Below are 21086 nucleotides of genomic sequence, written 5' to 3'. Positions count from 1 at the left end.
GGGATGTTTATGAACTTGAGAATATAGCAGAAGTTTAGTGGGAAAAGTAAGTCTATCTTATTTACAATGTGGTTATTGGTTTTCTTCTCTGAGGTTCTGAATGCCTCTATTATCTTCCAAGGCGAGCAAAGAACCCTCCCCCCCTCTCCACCTGCCTGCTAGTTTTACACAAATCACAGGAAAAATGGTATTTTGATACACTGAACATTTATTGTCTTTCACAAGACAAAATGAAGTTTCCCCAGCCAACAAAAATCCATCAAGATGACCATAAAGGGGATAGGGTGCAAAATTCCAGTGTACAGTATATGCAACAAATTACCTCCCTGACTACCCTGGAAGAAAGATGATTGATCAACCTCACTGCAACTAAAAAACATGATTATAAAATATTTACAGAAAAAAAACCCCAGTACAGAAAATAAAAACTGGACAACCATTTGTCTATGAAATGCTGCTAACATTTTTCTGGCTCCGTAGAAACCTGTTCCACTACCCTCACCAGAGCACTCAGGGTGTGTAAGGATTCAGGCAGAGCATGGTCACCCCCCTCTCTGACACCCCTGTCCCCAGCATGTCATCATCTCCCTCCAAGGAAGGGGGAGGACTTGAGGGGAGCAGCATCACCTTCTTTACTGCAATTTCCTTTCACCAAGTGGACATGGTGGCTCTGAAAGGAGGACCCCAGGCACCCCTCAGCTGCAGCGGTCTCTATTCACAGCACACTGGCAAGTTAACCTGTGGGTAGGGAACTATTTCCAGTCATGCGAGCCCTTTTGTTGCAGGAGGACTTTCCCTTTTTCTCCCTCCACAGTGATCTGATCCATGTTCAGAGGGGCAGGAAAGCTGACTAGGACTATGACAGGTCACAGGAGACCTTCCATTTCTTTCATGAAGGCTTCATACACATCATCCTTTGTCTGTACAGAGATAGGGGCAGATGATCCAGCCTTAGGGGCAGCTTTGGTTAATGGGAGGGCAGGCTCATCATCTTGTTTTCTCTGGGAGGCAGCAGAAGCCCCTTTATTCTCGCGGCGCACTCGCAAGGCAGTGGGCACGAAGCGCGTGATCTCTGCCTTGGGGTTGGTGATCTGCGGCTTGGCACTGATGGTGGCCGTGGCTTTCTTCTCGATGGTGGCCGCACTGGTGTCATCCGCCTTGGGCCGCTGAATCAAGCTGGGAGGGGCGCTCAGTACCCCAGGATTTGGAATGGGAGCTGGTGGAAAGAGCCCAGGTGGGGCAGGTCCTAAGGGAGGCACCAGAGGTGGCCGTAACATGCCTGGGCGAGGAGGAGGGATACCTGCACGAAGAGAAGAAAGCATGAGCTGTCTCCATATCTGGGAATTTCAAAGTATTTGATTAAAAAAGTGCACAGGCTCAGAATGCCAAGTACAAAAACCAAAACAAAATAACTCCCAACAAGATGCAGTAGCACTGGCTTTAAAAAAACAACTTTTCAACACTGCACCAAATGCTGAGTTGAAAATGCTGCTCTTCAGACTCTGAAAGCCACAGGAGCTTGTATACTGTTCCCTTTCAATTTTTACAGTTATAATCTGAAAATAAAGTTTCTTGACAATCTATCCCACAGGAATATCAGTCATCAGAAATATCTGACCCAGGGAGAAAAAATATAAGTATCCTGATCTCCAACTCATTTAGTTGAACACCATTATAGCACCCAGAGGGTATTCAGAGAGTCCTGCAGAACAGAAGTTTAAACTCTTTTTGAATTCTCTTTTTGAGGGCAGATTTCTTGCTACCAAACCATGCACAGCACTTATTTGTTGTTACTACACAGAATAATGTAACAGCACATAGCACAATGCAGCCACAGACAGGAACAAAGGCAAACTGGCAGTCCATTATACCTCACTGGCTTCATCACCACAGCAAAAACTGCAAAAAGCAAGCAAGAAGGGACGTGGCACTGGAACAAACAGAACCCCCCTTACCTGGTGGGGCAGGAGGGGGCAGACGAGGAGGAGGACCACGTGGAGGAGGACCCGGGGGCAGACCTGGTGGGGGGCCTGGGGGAGGACCAGGTGGTCGCCCAGGGGGAGGACCTGGTGGCAGCAGTCGAGGTAAAGGCCCACGTAACCCTGGTAACCCGGGAGGTCTCAGAAATGGAGGAGCTCCTGAAAGCATTCGTGCAACAAAAGAGAAATTTAGTTCACAGTTGAAAATATATCCCAGCAACTATCTCATCAACCAATAATAAAGATCTTCAACATACGAATGAAAGCTATATTACCTAGCTGTCAGATTAAACAGAATTTCTAAAAATCTCAAGAAGCAGCATTACACAGTTGAAGCATCTTCATAATAGCTAAGTGTATCATGGAAAAAGGGTCCCTCCCCATGTAATTAAGTAGTAACTGGTAACAGCTTTGGAGCTGAGTTTGTCAGAATTTAAACAGCTAAAAACCTTTCTCTGTGGCACTTGACTGTTCTTCTGGCCTAAAAGTAAGTACCTTTGCTCTTTTACTCCACTTCACACACTGGCTCTGCTGCTGTCTGCCAGTGTTGGCTCTAACAGAGACAGCCATCAGGAAGGCTACAGCTACAGGAGCCTGATGCCTCAAAAACAAGGTACAGCAACAATGATGTAGACTGACAACAGACAGGTCTCAGTAAATGAGTACATATACTCCATCTGCAACACACTCTGCTATTATGGTATCCTGCAGCGGTAGGGAGGAGAGGAGAGATCCAACAAGCAGGAATTGTGCAGCAAGACTGATCTATTTAATTTATTTTACAAACTCTTTTATAGACTTTTTCTTCATAGTCTAATTGGTCAAAGGATCAGCCACCCCTTGGGGAGACTGGCTAAAATCCTAAAACATCCATTGTCAAAATATTTTTCTACTGTAGCATAAACAAAGCTTTGCAAGGTCGCAGGTATTCATAGCTTATAGAACTCTACAAGTATCTTCCATGAGAGAGAAAAGTATCTCATGGGACTGGAAAGAAGCAAGAAAAATTCTTGCTAGCAGCAATATATGTATCCACATTCTGCAGCTTCCAAACTCCAGTGATGCCACTGCCTGAGAGCCTGCATCCTTCAAAGCAGAGTAAAGCAAGTGTTCACCTGGTGGAGGGCCAGGAGGAAGGCCGGTGGGTGGGCCGGGGGGCCTCAGTGGAGGGGCTGGAGGCGGTCCCAGAGGAGGAGGCCCAGGCATGGGAGGCGCCTGTATCTGAGCTGGAGGAACAGCCTGTGCAGTTTGCTGCTGCTGCTGTGCCTGGGAAGTCGTAGTAGATGACCCAGTCTCTGCAAGAGCTTCCTCACTGATTTGTTGCTGCTGCTGTTGCTGTGTTGTCTCCTCAGACTCTGAGTCCTCTTCTTCCTCCTCCTCTTCTTCTGAATACTCCTCCACTTCTCTCCCTTCTTCTGGAATTTCCTGACCTGGATATGGAGATATACTTATAAAATCTGTCTACGCATAACATCTTTGTGAACATCAGAGAAACTTGAGCACACAAAATGAAATAAAAAGAAGAAAAAGAAAGATAAACCTTACTCCAAAGTGAAGAAATCTGATCACTTTTTACTGTTAAACACAAAATGAAAATAAATAAAAATAGTAATAGAGAAATCATCGCTGCTCTAGACAGAGCTCTGACAACAAGAGCTATGTGTTCCTCTGGGACCTGAAACTTATACTACCAACCCAAACTGAAGCTATTTGATCTAAGCCTTATGGAAGTTTGTGTGGGTGGACAACAAGGGGTTGGGGACACAATGTCAAAATAAACATAATCCCCATGTCCAAGAAAGTCCTGCACCTTTGAAAGATACTGGAGTTTCTTTCTAAAACAAAAAATAATCTTCATTCTATTGGTTAACTTATTGGTTAAGCAGGGTATTTTTAGGGAGTACAAATCCTTACAGGTTACATGCTGAGCACACAGACAATGTTACCCTTTCTCTTTCACCAAGAGATTCATATTGCATTTTGAAAAAGTGTTTAAAAGCTAAGCAAGAAAATGCTTAGAAGAAAAAAAAACAGTAAATTGCTGCTCTTCAACTCTGCTATGCAAAACACACACAGTACTTTAAGAAAAAATTTTAAAAAAACAAAAGCAAACAAACAAAAAAACCCCAGAAAAACAAAAGAACAAAAGAAGCAAAACCCAAGCCATAACTCAAATACCTAATGACAGCTGATACTCTCAGCAGATCCTACATAATGACAGTAAAATACTCTATAAAATAAAACCTGAGCAAAGTAAGCTTACCAGAGAAACCTTAACTGGAAGCCTAATGGCATATTACCATTACATCATATATCCACCTTACTCACCTGCCATTCGTAACATCATGGCCTGGAGTGGAGTCAGTTCTTTCATGTTCTTTTTCTTTTTTCGTGACTTCCCAGGCATGTCTGCAAACCGGACACTGTGACCTGGGGAAAGCAGAGTACAGATAAGGGCGGCAGGAGGTGGGAAGAAAATAAGAAAAATCAGATAGTTACGTCGATATCTGGTACAGATAGCATATCATTCTAACATAATGATGCTCCTTAGGTAAGAGTTAACATTGGTGTTACTGACTGTTTGAAGTTCTGCTAACCTAGTATTCTCTACCAACTGGTCTCCCCCAAGCAAGCATATTTTACACTGAGGCTTAATTTTGTAGGGTACCTTACCAATGCAATGATACAGGTGAAAAACGGCTTGGGAGCTATAAACTTACTCAACTTTTAAGAAAACAGGTTTATCTGAAAGTTGCTTCACTTTTAGATAGCCTCCTTCTGACCCATTTACTAATAGAAGTCCTTTAGCTGGACTTTAGGTGAGTTAGAACAGTTAATTGACTAAATAAATTACACACACCCCCTCAACTCTATCAAGTAGTGTTTTTCTTTTGAAAAATCAACCCCCAATCTCTCATTTCCCTTCCATACCTGATTTCTTTTCTTCACCACCTTCCCTCTCCTTGTCATTATCACGATGCAGGAAGTCCTCGCCTTCACTGTCTGCATCTGACCTATCACTGTCACTGTCATCGCTGCTCTCATCATGCTTATCTTGATCCATATCCTCAGGATAACCTTCATCTTCACTAGTGCTGGACATGTCATCATCATGGCCTCGCTGTCCTGCAGAAGGCAAAGTATTAGGAAATGCATGAACTCCAAATACACTGGTGTGAAAGAGTATTTTGTATTTTTAGAGTCACAACATTCCCCTTAGCAACAGCATGGACAAACTGTCATCCTTTTACTTTTTAGCAAGTATCTTAAAGGATATTTTGAAAATCTGTAAGATTTCCTATTAACCTGCTGGTTAATTTGCGCAGCAAACAAGTGAAGGCAACTGCTACTGCAACTCGTTCATTAATTTCTATTCAGCAAGTGCCCACCACTGAAATACTGTGATGCCTTCTGGCATGAAATAATGCTAATCCATCCAGTCGCAAAAGTTTCTAGGGATGATACAGCAACTGTATGAAAAAGAGGACCTGTGTTCTCCTAGCAAATGCACACTGAGGGTTGGTTGTGGGTTTTGTTGTTGTGGTTTTGGTTTGGGGGTGTTTATTTGATGGGTTTTTCAAACAGAAGATTTCTCTGAGAGTGACTGGGTTTTTTAAAGGGGCAATACGTACAATGTTTCAGCACTGCTACGGGTTCATTTAAAAGTATCTGTCTGTGAAACCTAACAAAAAAGTACCTGAGATATGTAATTAAATGTTTCAATATTTTAAAATGCAGGTGGTAACAAAATTGCAGACATTTTGAATATATCTGAATTACCTCAGAGGTGCAATCACTTAGTAGGAGTCCTTCAAGTAGTGCTAACATTTATAATGCCGAGAGAACACTTTGTTTAGGGCACACTGTACTGTCCATAGCAAAACGGAGGTCAAGGAAAACCCCAGAGGCTAATAGGGAAGTCCTTACCTGCTTCAGAACTGTAAGAAACCTCCTCCTCTCGCCTTCGAGGAGCCACATCCAAGGTGAAACCCACTTTACGGCCATACATCTGTAGGACTTGAGGCGGGGGTGGCCCTGGTGGAGGTCCAGGGGGCTTTCTCCCTGGAGGTAAACGTGGAACACCAAGCCCCAGAGAGGGAAGTACAGAAATGGACCGAACTGGTGGTCTGGAAATAAGAAAGGAAATGAGAAGTGCAGGAAGAAGAACAAATTAAAACAAACATGTCTTTAGTAGAATTATTTAGCCTTCTCTCACTGCTGCTTATGCAGACTTCTAAAAAGCAACACGAATATTTAAAAAGTATAGATTTGACACAAGGAGTTTACAACCTCATACAAAGACATGACTGCTGAAGATCAGACAAAAGCTCCTCAGAAAGCAACGGAAGACAATACTGAAAAAAATGAGCTATTGAATCCTACCACAGAAGAAGAATTAAATAATCACAGAATTGGTGAAAACAGAAGGCTATTTAGAAAGAAATAGAAAAAAACTAGTACTAGAATGTAAAAAAAAAAATTAACAAGCCAACTAACAGCTTATGTGAATTATTCATATACACTGAATATGCCAGCAGGACAAAAGAACATACATAGGCAATTTAAGAGGCATTTACATTCAAAGCAGCAGGGCTCTAAGTTTTACTAATACGAAAAAGACAAAAACTAGAAGGTATAATGTATTACTTAAAGAAATTTAAACAAAAAGCTGTAATAGTGGGGAAAGATTAAAAAGGGCTTTGGTTAAAAGAAAGTAGAATTTACCTGCACAGAATTCCTGACTTCTGTGAATCAATATTACCCCTGCCTCTACCCCTAGCTCTTCCCCCATAATATGAGTGCTTCCTTTTTACTTCCCTGCTAAGTTTCTTTTTCCACTTACCCATAGGCTGACGTCTTCTTGAGGATAGAAGGTGGCTGGGCCCCTGGAAGGGGAATGTCCTGTATGAGGATGTTGGATGGAGCATGAGGCATATCTGGTAAGGGGATACTTTCCACTTCAACATGCTGAGCATTCTGGAAGGGAGGGAAGGAAAACAAAACAAAAAAAAAAACCACAAAAAAAAAGAGAATGGGTTACTCCCACAGAAGCTACTGCACAAACTCATTACTTTTCAAAGTACAAAACATGTGAGACCTGCCACCACTTGTCTGTTCTTAGGGCGTGTTATCTTGCAGCAATCCATGAAAGAAATTTGGGAAAGCGTCAACAGTAAAAGCTTTCAATGCAAACCAAAGCACTTGCAATGCACCCATGAAAAGCTTCAGTATTTCAGTCAAAACTCAGTCAGGTTTCTATCTTCCTTTAGACCTACAAAATGAAGAGGCTGCAGACAAGTATGGCTGTGTTTCTTAAGTATTCAAGTCACAGACTGCTGCATGTTCCAAAGAAAAAAAAAACAAAAAAAGTCTTACAGATCCTTGCACTTGCTCAACACTATGTTCTTCAGCACAGTAGGAAGAATGTTAGAGAAAGATCTTTAAAGGAATGCCAAAGGATTCTCATTATTTCTAGCAAGAGCCTTAGCAGAAATTCACAGAAATATCAATGGCACACTCACAGGCTCACTCTCTCTTTAATACAGAAAACAAAAGGCTGATATTGTTGATTTGCAACACAAATTTCCCTTTCCTCCTTTCATGTTGAATGAGATCAGCGTATCAGAGACAGTGACCTGACAACCACGACACTGTCCTCGCTGAAATGCTCTAATTGGAGGTACTATGTAAAGTAATATTTCATTTGGGCCACATGGTGCTGAACTCGTACAAATCTCCCTTCCTCTCTAACTGCCACACCTAATGAGCAAAGAGAATACACTACCACAGTTACAAGACTGAAACATAGTAAGCATTACCTTGACAGCATCAAAATACTGGCTGAGTTGTGCTCTCTTCTGCTCATACTCCACCTCCAGCTTGCGCAGTTCTTTATAGATGTCTGGATTCTCCTTCTCATAGAGCCGCAAGATACGTTCAAAAGTCTCACGGAGCTTTTTGCGTTTATCCTTCAGCACTTTTTCATTAAGCTGTGGCTGCTGTACTGGGTTAAACTCTGATCCAAGACAGCCAAAAAAAAGGACAGAAAAATTTGCAAATTATTCTATTGCAGAGCTATCATGAATGAAACTACTTCAAAGCAAGTAAGTTCCAACCCCCGTTTTCAGGAAGTCTTCAGCCTTATAACAATCTCTTCCTTGAACTCTACAGTAGTAGTACACACACACTACTCATTCTTCTTATCAATCATCTTCTGGGAAAAAAGTCCTCTTTGATGGCACCACACCACCTCAAATCACAATCAACCTCCAGTTATTCACAGAATCCCCCCCTTCTAACAGGAAAGGAAGAAAGATTACTCTCTGTCTTATGTTACAATGTAAGATGTAACCAAAAGTATGTATTCTATCCCCATCTTCATAAGCTGTTAGACCAGGTGGGGCAATGTTCTTTATCTCTTCCATGACTCATCCCTGATAACTCCCTCTGGGGGATATCTTCTGCTAAGGGGCCATCAAGTCTCACTGCATAACTCATATATAATTACATCACCCCAATGTGAGATGCTCCACCCAGGGGGAGGAACCAGGCATTCCTACCTGGATATGATCTGGGGTTTGGAACACCACAGCTGGCCCTTACCTACTGGGTTCCCAGAGGACAAGAGATACATAACCACCACTGGACTTTCAGAAGACCAGACCCTTCTACATGATCACCACTTCAACAAAACCACATTCATCCCTTCAACAGAACTCCTACCACCACCCTGACCAACAGGGTGTCAGGTTGTATCCTGACTCTGTCAGTTCAAGTCAGTGTTTTCTGCCTTTATTTTAATTTTCCTATTGAATTGTAGTTCTGACTTGGAGTCTCCCACTGGTTTGTTTTCAAACTAGTACACTCCATTTCAGTCTCCTCAGTCATCTGTTAAAACTATGCTGTGCATCTACATAAACCACTGCCTACATAAACCAAGCCTAGTATCTCTCACTCACCCATCTCATCTAATTTTTCCATATCTCGGATAATCTGCTTTGGATCTTTCATCTTCAGTACAGCTGCTCGTACCATCATTCGTTGCTTCTTGTTCTAAGATCAGAGATCAAGCAGATCAGAAAAGTTTCACAGAAGAAAGACACAGACCATCTGTTACCCCCTCCTCAATATTTCCATTCGGAAGGAAGAAACACACCTCAGAATGCCCTGAAAATGTTCACCATGGCACAAATCAGCAGCAAATGCAGTTAAAACTTCTGGTAATTTTAATTCCACTATCTTGGTAATTGCAAATGCTGTTATCATTCCTTCACTCCAACTAAGACACATAGAATCAACACAATAACCAAACTGAAAAAATATAGTAAAACACACTAAGAAGTGCAGGAGAATTGGGGTTTATTAGTTTGGTCTTTGTTTGTTTGTTTTTTTTTTTTAATTTGGTTTGTTGCTTGCTTCTTTGCTTTGTTGCTTCGGTTTTTTATTATTCCTAAGTACTTACAATAATGCTTCAAAAATAATTACAAGTTTAAAAACAGCTGGTGATATGTTTACTCAAAACAAGACTTCTACATTTTTTTAAACTACTTGTTTGGATGGTATTTCCAAAGTCAATCTTAGGATATCAACCAAAATATCTATAGTCTATTCATGGCCCTTTACAGTTACAGACATGATACACAGTATAGGAAATGCCAACTAAATGTTCCCCAATTTCTTGATTTACCTTCTTTAGTTCCCTTTTCCGAGCTTCCTTCCCTAGAGCGGAAAAGAAAAAGAAAATAACAACTTGAAAGACAAAATCAAATTAACAAAAAACCTTTCCTTCATCAAGACTAGGGCTGTTTCTCCACAGCTCACACATTTCACAAAGACTTACTGTAACTCAGCTTCCCAGTGAAAGAGAAATACAGCATGAAATAGATTTCTATTTCTTGTCTTTTGTACAGGAAAAAAAGAAAGAGATACTACACTCTTCATGTCTCCAGAAGCAGGGCTTTTCCCATACAAAAAAGAACAAAAGGCAACAGAAATCATTGTGATAGGTGGTATCATGAAAAGATTGCAGCACAGAAGCTGAAATAGTCATCAGACAACACACATCAAATATATGTAGGCTTTGAGAATGCCTCTGAAATAAAGCATATCCACTGTGGGAATCTGGATTTTCTTTATTTGCTGAGCATTGATAACATCTGGCATTTTACCAAAAGTAGAAAAAAAACCCCAGTAAGACAACTCCCCCATCTAACCAGAGCACCTGCAAAATTTGACAAGTTCCTCAAACTCCTGCCTGGGACAGATTAACTCTGTCCCAGGAAGCAGCCTGCAGTTTGTCCAACAACTAAGTATGAAGGCCTCCAAACACTGATAACCAGTAAAAAATCAAGAGGTAAATACTCAAGAGAAGCAAGAGCATGAGAGCAAGCAGCCTTCCCAGCCAAAACTGAGATAGTATTTTTCAAGTTAGAGAAACTCAGTTCTGATCCCCAAGTGAGGATTCTATCCTCAGAGAAAGCTTTTACCTGCTTCCTTAGGCACTCCCCTTTCCCACCAGCTTAGCTTTCACGGATACTTACGGGCCTGATCCGTGGGATTCATAAACTTCCCACTCTTGGTGGATGATGTAGATCTCCGCCCCATTTTGATCTTTTTTCTTCTGCCTCAAGAAACAGAACTTGAAAAAGAGGGAGGGACCTGGAAAAAATGATATTGTTTCAGGTCCTACACACTGGTAGCTTCAGTATGCTTATTTCTCTTCTTTGCATCAGCAAGTTACTCCCCCAAAGAGCTCAAATACTTGTAAGGTCCTCAAGCCTGACCATGAGCTCAGTCACTCATAGCAAAATTGCCCTACTCCAATAAAGTACTACTATTTAACTAAGTACCTAATTACTACTACTTTAGTAAGTTACAATTTTAAACGAATTGACAAGTTTGTTATTATTCACACTAAGACTCAAACCAAGAAGCATCATGCTTACACTGTGGAGGGGTGCAGGGCAGGTAGAAACACACACCCTATTTCTCTAAGTGCATATCAGAGTTTAGCTTCTCTTTCCCTCTCGTAAGTGCTCCCCAGTTTTCACCTTTCTCTGTTTCAAGTGTTTCCCCACACATTTCCTCCCTTCCTCAGACTTCTAACTACCGCTGATATCTCTCCCCAGCACTCACTGTACCCAATAGCAAGTGCAGGGTTATTCTGCAAAAAATTATCTCCTGTCTTTAGACATTTTTTCAGCTTACAGATAAGTGTCCAAACTACAGCTAGGGATGTTCCTTCTCTCCCTCTACCTCCAAACCTACCTCCCTGCCAAAACACCGGGATTTTGGGGTTTTTTTTTGCAAGACACTATTACTTCTTTAGGTGGGAAGCTCACCAAACAGAGGTAGGAGTAACATTTACACCACGTATTTCCCATCTTTCTAATATTTAAAGGCTAAAGGGAAAGAGAACGAACTTCGGAAACCTCGATTTCACATCTTCTTAGCACCCAGACTAAAGAGCTTCAACGGAACAAGTTAACGGCCGAAGGTGAAAAAAAATATAATAAATCAAGCACTGAATTCATTCTTCTTTTGGCCACAGAGGAACGGGGCAGAAAACCCCCCCTCCTACTCCCGCCCGATGGAAGGAGGAAGAAAACGAGGCAGCGCGATCTGCCGCCTTCTCCTCGCCTCTCTTCTCCTCGCAGCCAGCACCGCCGCGCCCCTCTCACCCCTCCGCCCGGCCGGGCCCGGCTCCCTCCCGCTGCAGTGGCCTCGCTCAGCCCCGCGCTCGCCGCCGCGGCCCCGCCGCCATCTTGCACCGAGACCGAGTGGCAGCGCGGAGCCGCGCTCCGGAAGCGGCAGCCCCAGCTCGGTGGTTCCGCCACCCCTCGCTCCTCCTCGGAGGCTCCAACTCTATGGTTGGGCCGGGGGAGGGCCGGGAAGGCGGAGCGGAAGCGGCGACAGGCGGGGACAGGGGCAGGAACGGGGGTAGGGATAGGGACAGGGACAGGGACAGGGACAGGGATAGGGATAGGGATAGGGATAGGGATAGGGATAGGGATAGGGATAGGGATAGGGATAGGGATAGGGACCAGCGCCCAGCCGGCCCCGGCGGGCTCTGGGAGCAGGTGGGCATACGCGGTGCTGGAGGAGTGCGGGTTCGGGAGCGCTGCTCCCGCAGGGCCAGTGCTGGAAGCAGCGCTGTGGACGCGGCCTCTGCTCCCCCAGGCTCTCCAGGGGACATCCCCCAAAGTGCCCCCCGTGCCCTGAAACAAGGTAGAGCCGAGGGGCGTGGGGGAAGCCTCTGTCCATGGGGAATAAAGGCGAAGCGCTGCGGGAGCAGGGGCTGCCCACAGCCTCAGGCCTGCTGCATGGGTTTGTTGTGGGGCTTGGCCTCGCGGCAGCGCTGCCGCCCGGTGGGTGAGGCTGGGATCCCTCTGCTGGGCTCCTGCGCCGGCTGCTCTTCCCGCGGACTGCTGGAGAAAGGTGACTGGATGACGTTCATCGGGCAGCTCAGATGAACGAAGAGAACGGGAGAGATAATTTGATGCCATCGGGGACCACAGAAACTGCTCTGTTACTTGTCTCTTCCTACAGCCCCCACTGTGGTGAGCTGGCGAGGCTGGTGAACACCTAGTGGGGACTGTTTTGTGTCATTGTCCAAAGTACAATTTCCAGCAAGAGTCCACAGCACATGAAGAAATAGGATGAAGATGCACGAAACATCAATGTGCAGGCAATAAAATATGGGTGCAGGCCTAAAGAACTAACATGTCGGGGAGGAGATATAGGAAGGAAATTTTTCTCTGCACAGGTGGCACCTGGGAGCAGAGGCGGTGAGATCTCTGGGCAGGATTTCTAGATTCCCTGCTCCTGGTGGACTTACCAGCAACGCAATGTTGTTACAGTTTTTCAAATGATGGAGTCTCAGTTGGCTAATCTGTAAGGATCATTGCAGGGTGGGTAAAAGACTATAAGCTGTACATCACATTAATGCTGGCATTAGTCACAAACTGCACAAAATCCAAGAAAGCAGATAGGCAGTCAATGAGCATCCTCAGAGCCAGAGCTTCAGGAACTCTCAGTGCCTAGGGAGTCTTACTAACCACATGCACGGCATAGTCATCCCCACCTTGTGCCTCTTTGGCATGTTCACTTTGTATTATTTTTGTTACCAGAAAGCACATTCTGCAGGGCAGATTTTGGTTCCATCCATACTGTTTTTCCACATAGGTTTGGAAGCAGTTTAGAGTGGTTTGGGCTGGTTTGAAGTTTTTTTGAGGCTGTTCTTATTTGGGACACACATATCACAGTTTTAATTGTTAAACCTTTGTCCAGATCAGCAGCCTAAGCAGTAGAAAGCTCAAGAGGATGTGATGGAAAGCTGTGGCCACACACATCCCTGTCAGGTGCCATGTCACTGTAGAGGGGTAAGAAAATGTGGGCAAATTGCTTGAAACATAAAACAGATTTGTTTTTATTTGACTCCACTATTCTCACACACCAGTGATTGGCAATCTCGCAAAGAGCTGTTTTTTCTTCCTAGTTTAGAGTGTACATTTGCACATGGAAAACAGGAGCCAGGAACTTCTACCTCTCCAACACACAAATATTGCTGTTCTACTGATTGACAGTCTCTTGCCTCTACACAACTACCTCTAAACTGAGTGCCAGTCGTGTCAGGAGACAAGAGATATTACATCTTGGAGAAATGATGCTTCAGGTCACCACTCACCTACCACAATACCTCGTGTAGGCAAGGCAGTGCTTTTTGCCACTATTGAAGTGGCTTTCCTGACCCACGTAGCCCAGCCTGCAGCTGGCACCACTGTCTCAGACCCTGGCACCCATCTCTGCTTCTAAACTCTGGGCTTTCTCCCTGATGACTGGCAGAGCTGTTGAGTACCAGCAGTTTCATTGCCATCTAGTGGGTTTTGCGCATAAAAGGGAAGAGTAGTCAGAAAAGATTAAAGTCAGAGGTGGAGGAGAATAAAAACCCAACAAAACAAGCAAACAAAAAACCAAACCCCAAACCCCAGAATGGAAGGGTTGTGAATCTCACCCATCTCTTTATTTCATAGACAATATCAATTTATTAACAAATTAAAATTGCTAATATTGAATATTAACAAACATGTATGGATTTGGTTTTAGTATATAAACTGCATGTATAATGATAATTTTAATACTTTATTTAGTTTAAGATTGGTTTTTCAGAAAAAAAAGTACAGAAAAGAGAGGTCTTCCAATACTCATGTATGTTTTTATTAATTCTTAAATGAACTTTTTTTCTAAGATCAAGGAAAAGCAATCCACAGCAAATCAAAACAAGACACTACAAATAATGTTCTTGCTTCCAGCTTTGGTTTTAAAGTCTGAAAAATAAGGACAATTGGTAGCATATTGTGAAATGCAGAATCTGAGCACATTCTTGGCAGTCCCACATTGGTGGGATCGGGTAAAGCACTTGAAAATAACTTTAGTATATTAATAGGGCTTCAATCCTACAGGCGCTTGGACATGTGCATAATCCCAGTTCAGTCAAAAAATAGCAACTTTGCACAGACATTTTTGTGGGTTGGCAGGAGCAGAGCATTACAAGCATAAAAGGTTATTCATGGCCAGGCACACCTGGAATGCAGCAGCTGGTTTTTCTCAGTTGTGGGGCAAGGTTGTGTGTGTTTGCCTGTAGGGCCAGGCTTCTCTTACCTGCCAGTCTACTGGGATTATAGTTTATTCAGAGAAGATCTCTGGCTGGCTCCTTAGGACAGCAGGAAATAGCTATGCTTCAGCTAGTCCTTGTAATGAACAGGGAATTCGGTCTATCAGATTTAGCACTAATCCACACTAAGAGTTTAGCAACCACAGATGTCTTGATAAAGCCTCCAGATGCTGGCACTCCAGAATTGCCTTGTTGAAATTGTTTTCTCCCATCATGTTGTCATCTTTGATATAGAAACACACCTTCTCACCACTACTGGTCCAGCAGTCAGTATTACTGTCACTAGTATGAATTACAGTTCAAGGTTACCTACAATGCTGCCCAGAAAATAACCTTAAGGAAAGGTGCGAAGTATTTGAAACATTGCCTCCCAGAAACACCTGCAAACCAGTTCTTTATTAATATATTTCACTGCCAGTTTCCTGAATTGTCACTTTTCTTGTTCTGCTGTCACTAATAAGAAAAAAAAGAGCCATCAGTAGTTCATTTGTCATAATGAGTCGAGAAGGTTTCTGCTGGTATAGTTGCTGCTGCTGCTATCACAGCAGAAGCGAGAACTCCAGCTTCATTTACTGAGCTTGCTGTCTCACCAAAGAAGTCACTTCATGTATGGCACACTGGTACTTTTCTGAGGCTGCTTTGAACTCAGCCAGGTGCTTCTCATAACTTTTCACAGCTGTCAGAAGCTGACTCCTCTCCACAGCTCCCAGGATGGCATGGAGGATCATTTCAAGGCCAAGCCCAATAATGGTAATGCTAACTCCCCCAAGAACAGATGTCCCAATAGCCGCAAGGAGACCGATGAGCTTGCTCACAGTGAGAGTTAAAAAGTTGGAGCCAAGAAGTTTGATAGCTACCATCGCAGCTGTTGAAGTTGCTTCTCCAAGAATAATGGAAAAAACTCTCTGGGCTATTGCAATTTTCTCCAACTCAGGCTCTTTGATATCATACAGCTTCTGGTACAGCACCGGCTCGAGCTTTTCCTTCATGGCACTATCAATCTTCTGCACCTGATGCTGAATCTCACTCATCACTTGAATGATAATCTCACAGTTTTCCTTGACTGTGCTGCTCTCTCTCATCTCTATGGGGGTAATGGTACAGCCAAGGTGTTTATTCAGCACTCCAACCAGCTCATTTGTTGCATGGAAATTTGTGGACATACAGTCAAGCAATTCCTGATGCAGATTGATCAGTTCTTGCTTTCTCTTGGGATTATCTGGGTAAAGGAGGTCACTCAATGCCATTCTTCAGAAATAGGCTACTTCAAGAGAGAAAAGAAATTTCTTACTCTTTTCAACACCCATAACCATAGCCATTAAGGAGCAGTGAAATATGCTTTATCTCTCCCCCACTGGTTCTTTTCATACTGAACAGGTCAAATCCCAAGGCATAGTTTGTAAATGTAGAAATCTTAATTCTTGTTTTGGATCTTTAGCCAAATGATTGGAAAAGGACCTTGTAAGACATTGGGTAAACTCAGAGCAACAAAAGTAGCTAACAAAAATGTAATGAGCAGATTGGTAAAATGGATGTGGGTCATTGGCAACTGAAGACTGAAACTGAACCTTGGAAACTGAAGATGGTAGAAGCTGAACTAGTTCACTAAAAAAAGGGAACAATCTCATCTAATCAGCAAAATTAAAGATATGGTCTAAAGATTAAAGGCCTGTTCTAGGCACTCTTTTGTATCAGCCTAATTTTTCCATTTACTGGCATCCAGTTTTTCAGCAACCATGATGATTGGTGGAGTGGACATAGTCCATGTCACAATAAGGGTATTTTATGCTAGCATAGCTTTTTTTCCTCTAACATTCAAGAGAAGATGTTATTATATAAGCATTCTGTGCTTATAGTAAGACGCTTCCCCTTGGGAATTCATAGTGAATAGTAAAATTGTATATAAGAACCCCATCCTAACCTATGTCACCTTACACACATCTCTCACTGTATTTCCTTCCCTGATATTTAGCCCCTGTTCCCTCATGGTTTATTTGCCTCCCTAATGCTGTAATCAATTTCCCATTGTTTTTTTACTCTGCAGTCATCCCCGTGACGTTGAGCACTCCATGTAAGCACTGTGAGGTGCATCTAGGCCTGCAGGCTGTGATGCCACACTGCCTTGGAGCAGCACACACCAGCTTCACTCCCTCCATTCCATGTGGAGCCAATATCTGCAGGTGCTCACAAAGTGCCTAGGATTTGACTGAGCAGAATCTGGCCCTCCCTTGTTGCTGTACAGACCAGAGCACAAAATTCAACTCCCCTCAAACCCTTGTGTCTAATCCTTATGACCACCACTCTTCTCTGAGCTGCTACCAGTTTGCCAGCAAAAAGGGCATATTTAACATACTTTTCTTCATAAAATGCATGCTAATACAGAGAGTCCAAAGAGACTGAGTTACCAGTGATCACGGAGTTACTCCTGATCACCAAGATTCTGTAATCAACACAGTGTCACTTCCCTTTAACCTATCACCAGCTGCAAAGGGAATATGCTTTAGCATGATCTCAGTTTAAATGCAAACATCTTTGCTATGGGGGCAAACTATGAATGAGTAGAATGACTCGTCTCTTTGTTGGTACATTTTATGTTCTCAGCCCTCTTACTGCTAATCTGGGCCACTTTCGTGCAGTGCTTTGCATTTTTCTAAGATAAACCTCTTCTTGCTGTTGGTGCCTAAATTTCACAGTTAGAACTACAAATAGTTATGTGTAGGGGACTACCCAGATTTTTCTTCTTAAAAAGATACCTTTGTGCCATTTTGGTCCTTTGTAGTTCTTGCACTATCTGTTAGCTGCAAATCATCTGACTCTGACCCAGCTGTATTTTACTAAACACACCCTCCCCCACAAGGTCACGGTAGAAAACCAGAATGATTTCCACAGTCCCCTGCCAACTTTTAATCTCAGTGTTGAAATACAAGCTAGTCTGAAAAGAGGTTGTTTTCCCCCCAATATTTTGCACAGCACTGTGTATTTCTTTCAGCCATTTACCTTGTATCTCTGCCAAGAGAATAAACTTTAACACATCTTCTTCTTCAAGCTGTAGGGAGCAAAATACACATACTGTAAAGATTTGTGATTTTCAGGAAACAAAGCCATGTTAATGCAAGCTATGATTTCATATCAATCCTGCCTCAGGGATGTTGCTATCTCTCTCTCTGACTCAGTGTGATAGTAAAACCTTTCTACTCCAGTGGTGTTTTGTTCTAAGGTCATTTTTTTTCCTTATCGGTAGAAACTGAGAAGACAGTATGTTTTAGAAGGAATAGCACTTCAACAAACATTTTACATACTAGACAGATGGGAAGACTTTTAGAATCTGTTCTTTACATATGATTATTTCAGCTTCTTATAGCTGCTTTAGATTTTATGTCTCCTACTGCTAAAAATTGCTTCTTACTTTTCACATTAACACTTTTGCTAGTTTTTACATTTTCCTCCTAGAATTAGGCAGGCCACATATATTTCTGTATTTCTATTTCTCCAGCTCCAGGGAGATTTACCACAGAAACTTTTCTAATTAAACATTTAGACTGCCTACCTGATTTTGTCTGAATACTCCTCCTGAAATGTGTATGGAATAGTAACTTCAGCCTCTTTCCCCTCTGCTCGTCTGGTGCTTTCCAGCAGCATGTGATGAGTTAGGGATCCGGAGGCTGGGCTTCAGCTGCATCCTGTTGCCTGCCTGCTTGTCATTAATTCTATTGTGTGATGTTTACCCAGATTCATCTCATTTTCTTCCTCCTCTCCCCTTCCTTCCAATTTTAAGAGAATTCAGTTTACTTAATGCTAGTTCCCAATTAGTAGATCATCCAAAGGCCTTCCAAAGGAGAGAATGGGTACAGCACAAATCCCTCCTGCCTGCAGCAGAGGTGCCATCACGGGTACCTACAGCCATGGCTGAAAGGGGATGGTGTTTCTTGCTGTCCTCAGAACATAAAAGGTGTAGGACAGCACTTCTAATTCAAATAGATACAAGATTAGGTTTTTAAATGAGATTTATAGATTTCTATTGTTTATAAATATAAACATTAATGCTTGCAGCTATGCCTTGAAATAATGAATTTTTGCGATGACTGCTTTTGTACCCCTGCAAATTATAAAAGAAAAATTGAACAGTCACACATAAACAGAAAAATAGATACCACAGACAGTGGAAACAGGCTTTGTCTGTTTCAGTAAGACAAGCTTGTACATATGCCTTCAACCAAGCTAGACATCTTTTGTGCCCTTATCCTTAGGAATGTGGACCTGCAGCCCACAAGGGTCTCACCAGGAATACTGCTTCCACTATAGAGGATGGTTGAGTTCTCAGATGAAAATATAAGATGAAATGAGTACTCTGCAATTGCTAACTTCTTTTCACCTGAAAGCTGAGCTGCTGTATTCACTCCCAATTAATACAATCATAGTGCAAACTCTCTTGTTGTCAGAGCTCTGGGCATGAGAACATAAGCTGAAAGAGAACACTAAATGATATAACTGCTGTATTTCTGGAATTGTCAGTTAGTTTTGACTCCTGAGTGTTTTCCACTAAAAATGCCACGTAGTCCTGAAATACTTCTTCCAGTATTGAACAAAATTTAATTGATCAGGCTGGCAACTGCCTGTGTGTCACATTCTGGAAACTGATTTCAGGTCTTTGGTGTTTGCAGTGGATGCAAATTCTTTTCTTCTAGAGCCCTCATCATTTGGAACATGACAGAAAATAATTTGAACAATATGCAGGAGGTTTTGTTCCTGCTTCACTTTGGGTCTTTTGGGAAGATTAATAGCTATTGTTTCAGGCCTATTAAGTTTGAGGAAAAGACTTGATCTGGAGTGTCTGTCATCCTTCATTGCTGCAATTTGCCAGGTCTCTGATGCCATGAGAGTAGAAGTGGTGGTGTGGAGGCCCAGACTCAGCTCTGAACAGCAGTGACGGCTAAAATCAATTTTGCCATTTCACTCAATTTCAGACCCCTTTTACTTAGGGAAAGGAATGGAGGAAAAGGCAGCTGGTTGAACTGAGTTCTGAAAAAAAGTCTTTAGAAGTATACAGTGGAACAGGAAGTTGCAAGTGCTTGAACACTTTTAGCTGCAGACATCTAACCACAGCAATAACTGATGAAACCTGTCTGCTGCAATCAGTCTGGCTTTATAGGGCTCTGGCACAATTGAAGGCAACATCAGGAGCAGTCTCTGAGCCCCACGCTATCCCAGGACTATATCTCTAGTTGGCCTTGGGAGAACCCATTGGTGCAAGCAGAAGGACATAACTTTCTTAGCAGTCAAAATGGTATCATGATGGGCACCCAAGCAAGGAGAATGTTTTGTGCTTCCACCTATCAAAGGATGCTGTCACCATCTAGTCTGTATGAACTGACTGACATAGATCACTTTTCAGGGAACTGTAGCCTGACAAAACATTGCATTACTCAGTCTTCAGTTGCTTTGTCCCTTGAATGCAGATCTATGCATTTGACTTTGCTGTGTCTATTCCCCCCTCCCAAAAATGAGAGTTTAATTCTGTGTATACCCACTAGTATATACAAACTGAAGGATTATAGTTCTAAGGATGATGTGAAGCAGTTGTTTTCTAGGACTCACATGAATTTACCAAAAAACATTGAAACATAAGAATAATTAATTTACAGCACTTTCCTTACTTTGAAGTTTTCAGGTTGAAGTCATAGTTCCTGCAGCCACGAGAGTAACAATACTTGCAGTTGTTTGCACAATATTTTGCTGGCCTGTTTGGTAAAACTTCAGAAAAGGCTGTCAATAACTTTTTCTGTGTTTTCTTCTAACTAGTGTCTTGGGGAAGAATGGGTGAGGTGGGTTGGCAATTTGTATGATTGATTTCAGAAATGTAACAATCTAGCCAAAAATATGTCCACCTTTATTCCCCTGTAATTTCCCTGTAATAACGCCTTCTGGATTTCCTCTGTTTGCTTTTCAGAGTCAGACACTACTCCAGAAATGCTAGTCCATCTTGGTTTTAAGAGTGGCAAAGAAAGGCTGTTCAGGGTCTGCCAGAATCTGCATGGCTTAATGTATTTCTCTGTCTTTTCAACCAACACAATAATCTGACTCCTCAATGCACATCTTGGCACCAGCTTTCCATGCCCTCAAAGGAGATATGCACAGCTGCCCAGTTACCCACTTGACTTTACTGCCATGGTGCCTTCTGCATCCCACAGAGTCTTTCTCACTTAAAATAAAGGTATTAAGATATCTGTAAGGAGTCCAGAGTCCCTGTGTGTCTTTCCTGAATGCCTAAGGGAAAAGCTATCTACAGTGAAGGTTATCCCTGATCTAGTCCTCAGAAAGGCCATAGATAAGTTTCCTCTTACCTGAATGGGTCCAGGGAACGTCTGTTTTGATGAACCAGGCTGAATGTTCCAGTCTTGGCTAGAGAGTTGCAGCTGAAAGCAAAGGGAAGATTG

At 42.7% G+C, this 21086-nt stretch overlaps 2 protein-coding genes across 6 annotated transcripts; both read right to left on the bottom strand.

The window, feature by feature from the left end:
* Nucleotides 1-190: 190 nt before the first annotated feature.
* WBP11 (WW domain binding protein 11) lies at nucleotides 191-11794 on the bottom strand. The gene is made up of 12 exons (XM_069001338.1): nucleotides 11660-11794; nucleotides 10520-10637; nucleotides 9667-9698; nucleotides 8939-9032; nucleotides 7799-7995; nucleotides 6823-6956; nucleotides 5907-6106; nucleotides 4911-5105; nucleotides 4308-4409; nucleotides 3095-3409; nucleotides 1956-2138; nucleotides 191-1300 (listed from the first exon to the last, which is right to left on the bottom strand). The coding sequence occupies exons 2-12, from the start codon at nucleotides 10581-10583 to the stop codon at nucleotides 867-869; spliced, it is 1950 nt and encodes a 649-aa protein (XP_068857439.1). The 5' UTR covers nucleotides 10584-10637; nucleotides 11660-11794; the 3' UTR covers nucleotides 191-866.
* Nucleotides 11795-14173: 2379 nt separating this feature from the next.
* Nucleotides 14174-21082, bottom strand: SMCO3 (single-pass membrane protein with coiled-coil domains 3). 5 transcript variants are annotated; one of them, XM_069001298.1, is made up of 3 exons: nucleotides 20994-21035; nucleotides 17650-17698; nucleotides 14174-15916 (listed from the first exon to the last, which is right to left on the bottom strand). In XM_069001298.1, the coding sequence occupies exon 3, from the start codon at nucleotides 15897-15899 to the stop codon at nucleotides 15222-15224; it is 678 nt and encodes a 225-aa protein (XP_068857399.1). In that variant the 5' UTR covers nucleotides 15900-15916; nucleotides 17650-17698; nucleotides 20994-21035; the 3' UTR covers nucleotides 14174-15221. The 5 variants fall into 5 exon arrangements, with proteins under 5 accessions (XP_068857399.1, XP_068857390.1, XP_068857407.1 ...); XM_069001289.1 differs by lacking the exon at nucleotides 20994-21035 and adding an exon at nucleotides 18200-18240; XM_069001306.1 differs by lacking the exon at nucleotides 20994-21035 and adding an exon at nucleotides 18200-18231 and having other exon boundaries at nucleotides 14174-15913.
* Nucleotides 21083-21086: the final 4 nt, after the last annotated feature.

Source organism: Aphelocoma coerulescens, chromosome 1A (assembly GCF_041296385.1).
Source record: "Aphelocoma coerulescens isolate FSJ_1873_10779 chromosome 1A, UR_Acoe_1.0, whole genome shotgun sequence".
NCBI lineage: Eukaryota > Metazoa > Chordata > Aves > Passeriformes > Corvidae > Aphelocoma > Aphelocoma coerulescens.
The sequence above is the reverse complement of the archived record's forward strand: the minus strand, read 5'-3'. Positions and strand labels throughout refer to the sequence as shown.

Coding starts and splice junctions, on each gene's coding strand:
- WBP11 (XM_069001338.1), bottom strand. CDS start 10,583: ATGGGGCGGAGATCTACATCATCCACCAAGAGTGGGAAGTTTATGAAT. Junction 7,996..8,938: donor GGAAAAATTAGATGAGATGG/GTGAGTGAGAGA, acceptor GTCTTGGATCAG/AGTTTAACCCAGTACAGCAG. Junction 1,301..1,955: donor GCCCCCTCCTGCCCCACCAG/GTAAGGGGGGTT, acceptor CTCTTCGTGCAG/GTATCCCTCCTCCTCGCCCA.
- SMCO3 (XM_069001317.1), bottom strand. CDS start 15,899: ATGGCATTGAGTGACCTCCTTTACCCAGATAATCCCAAGAGAAAGCAA.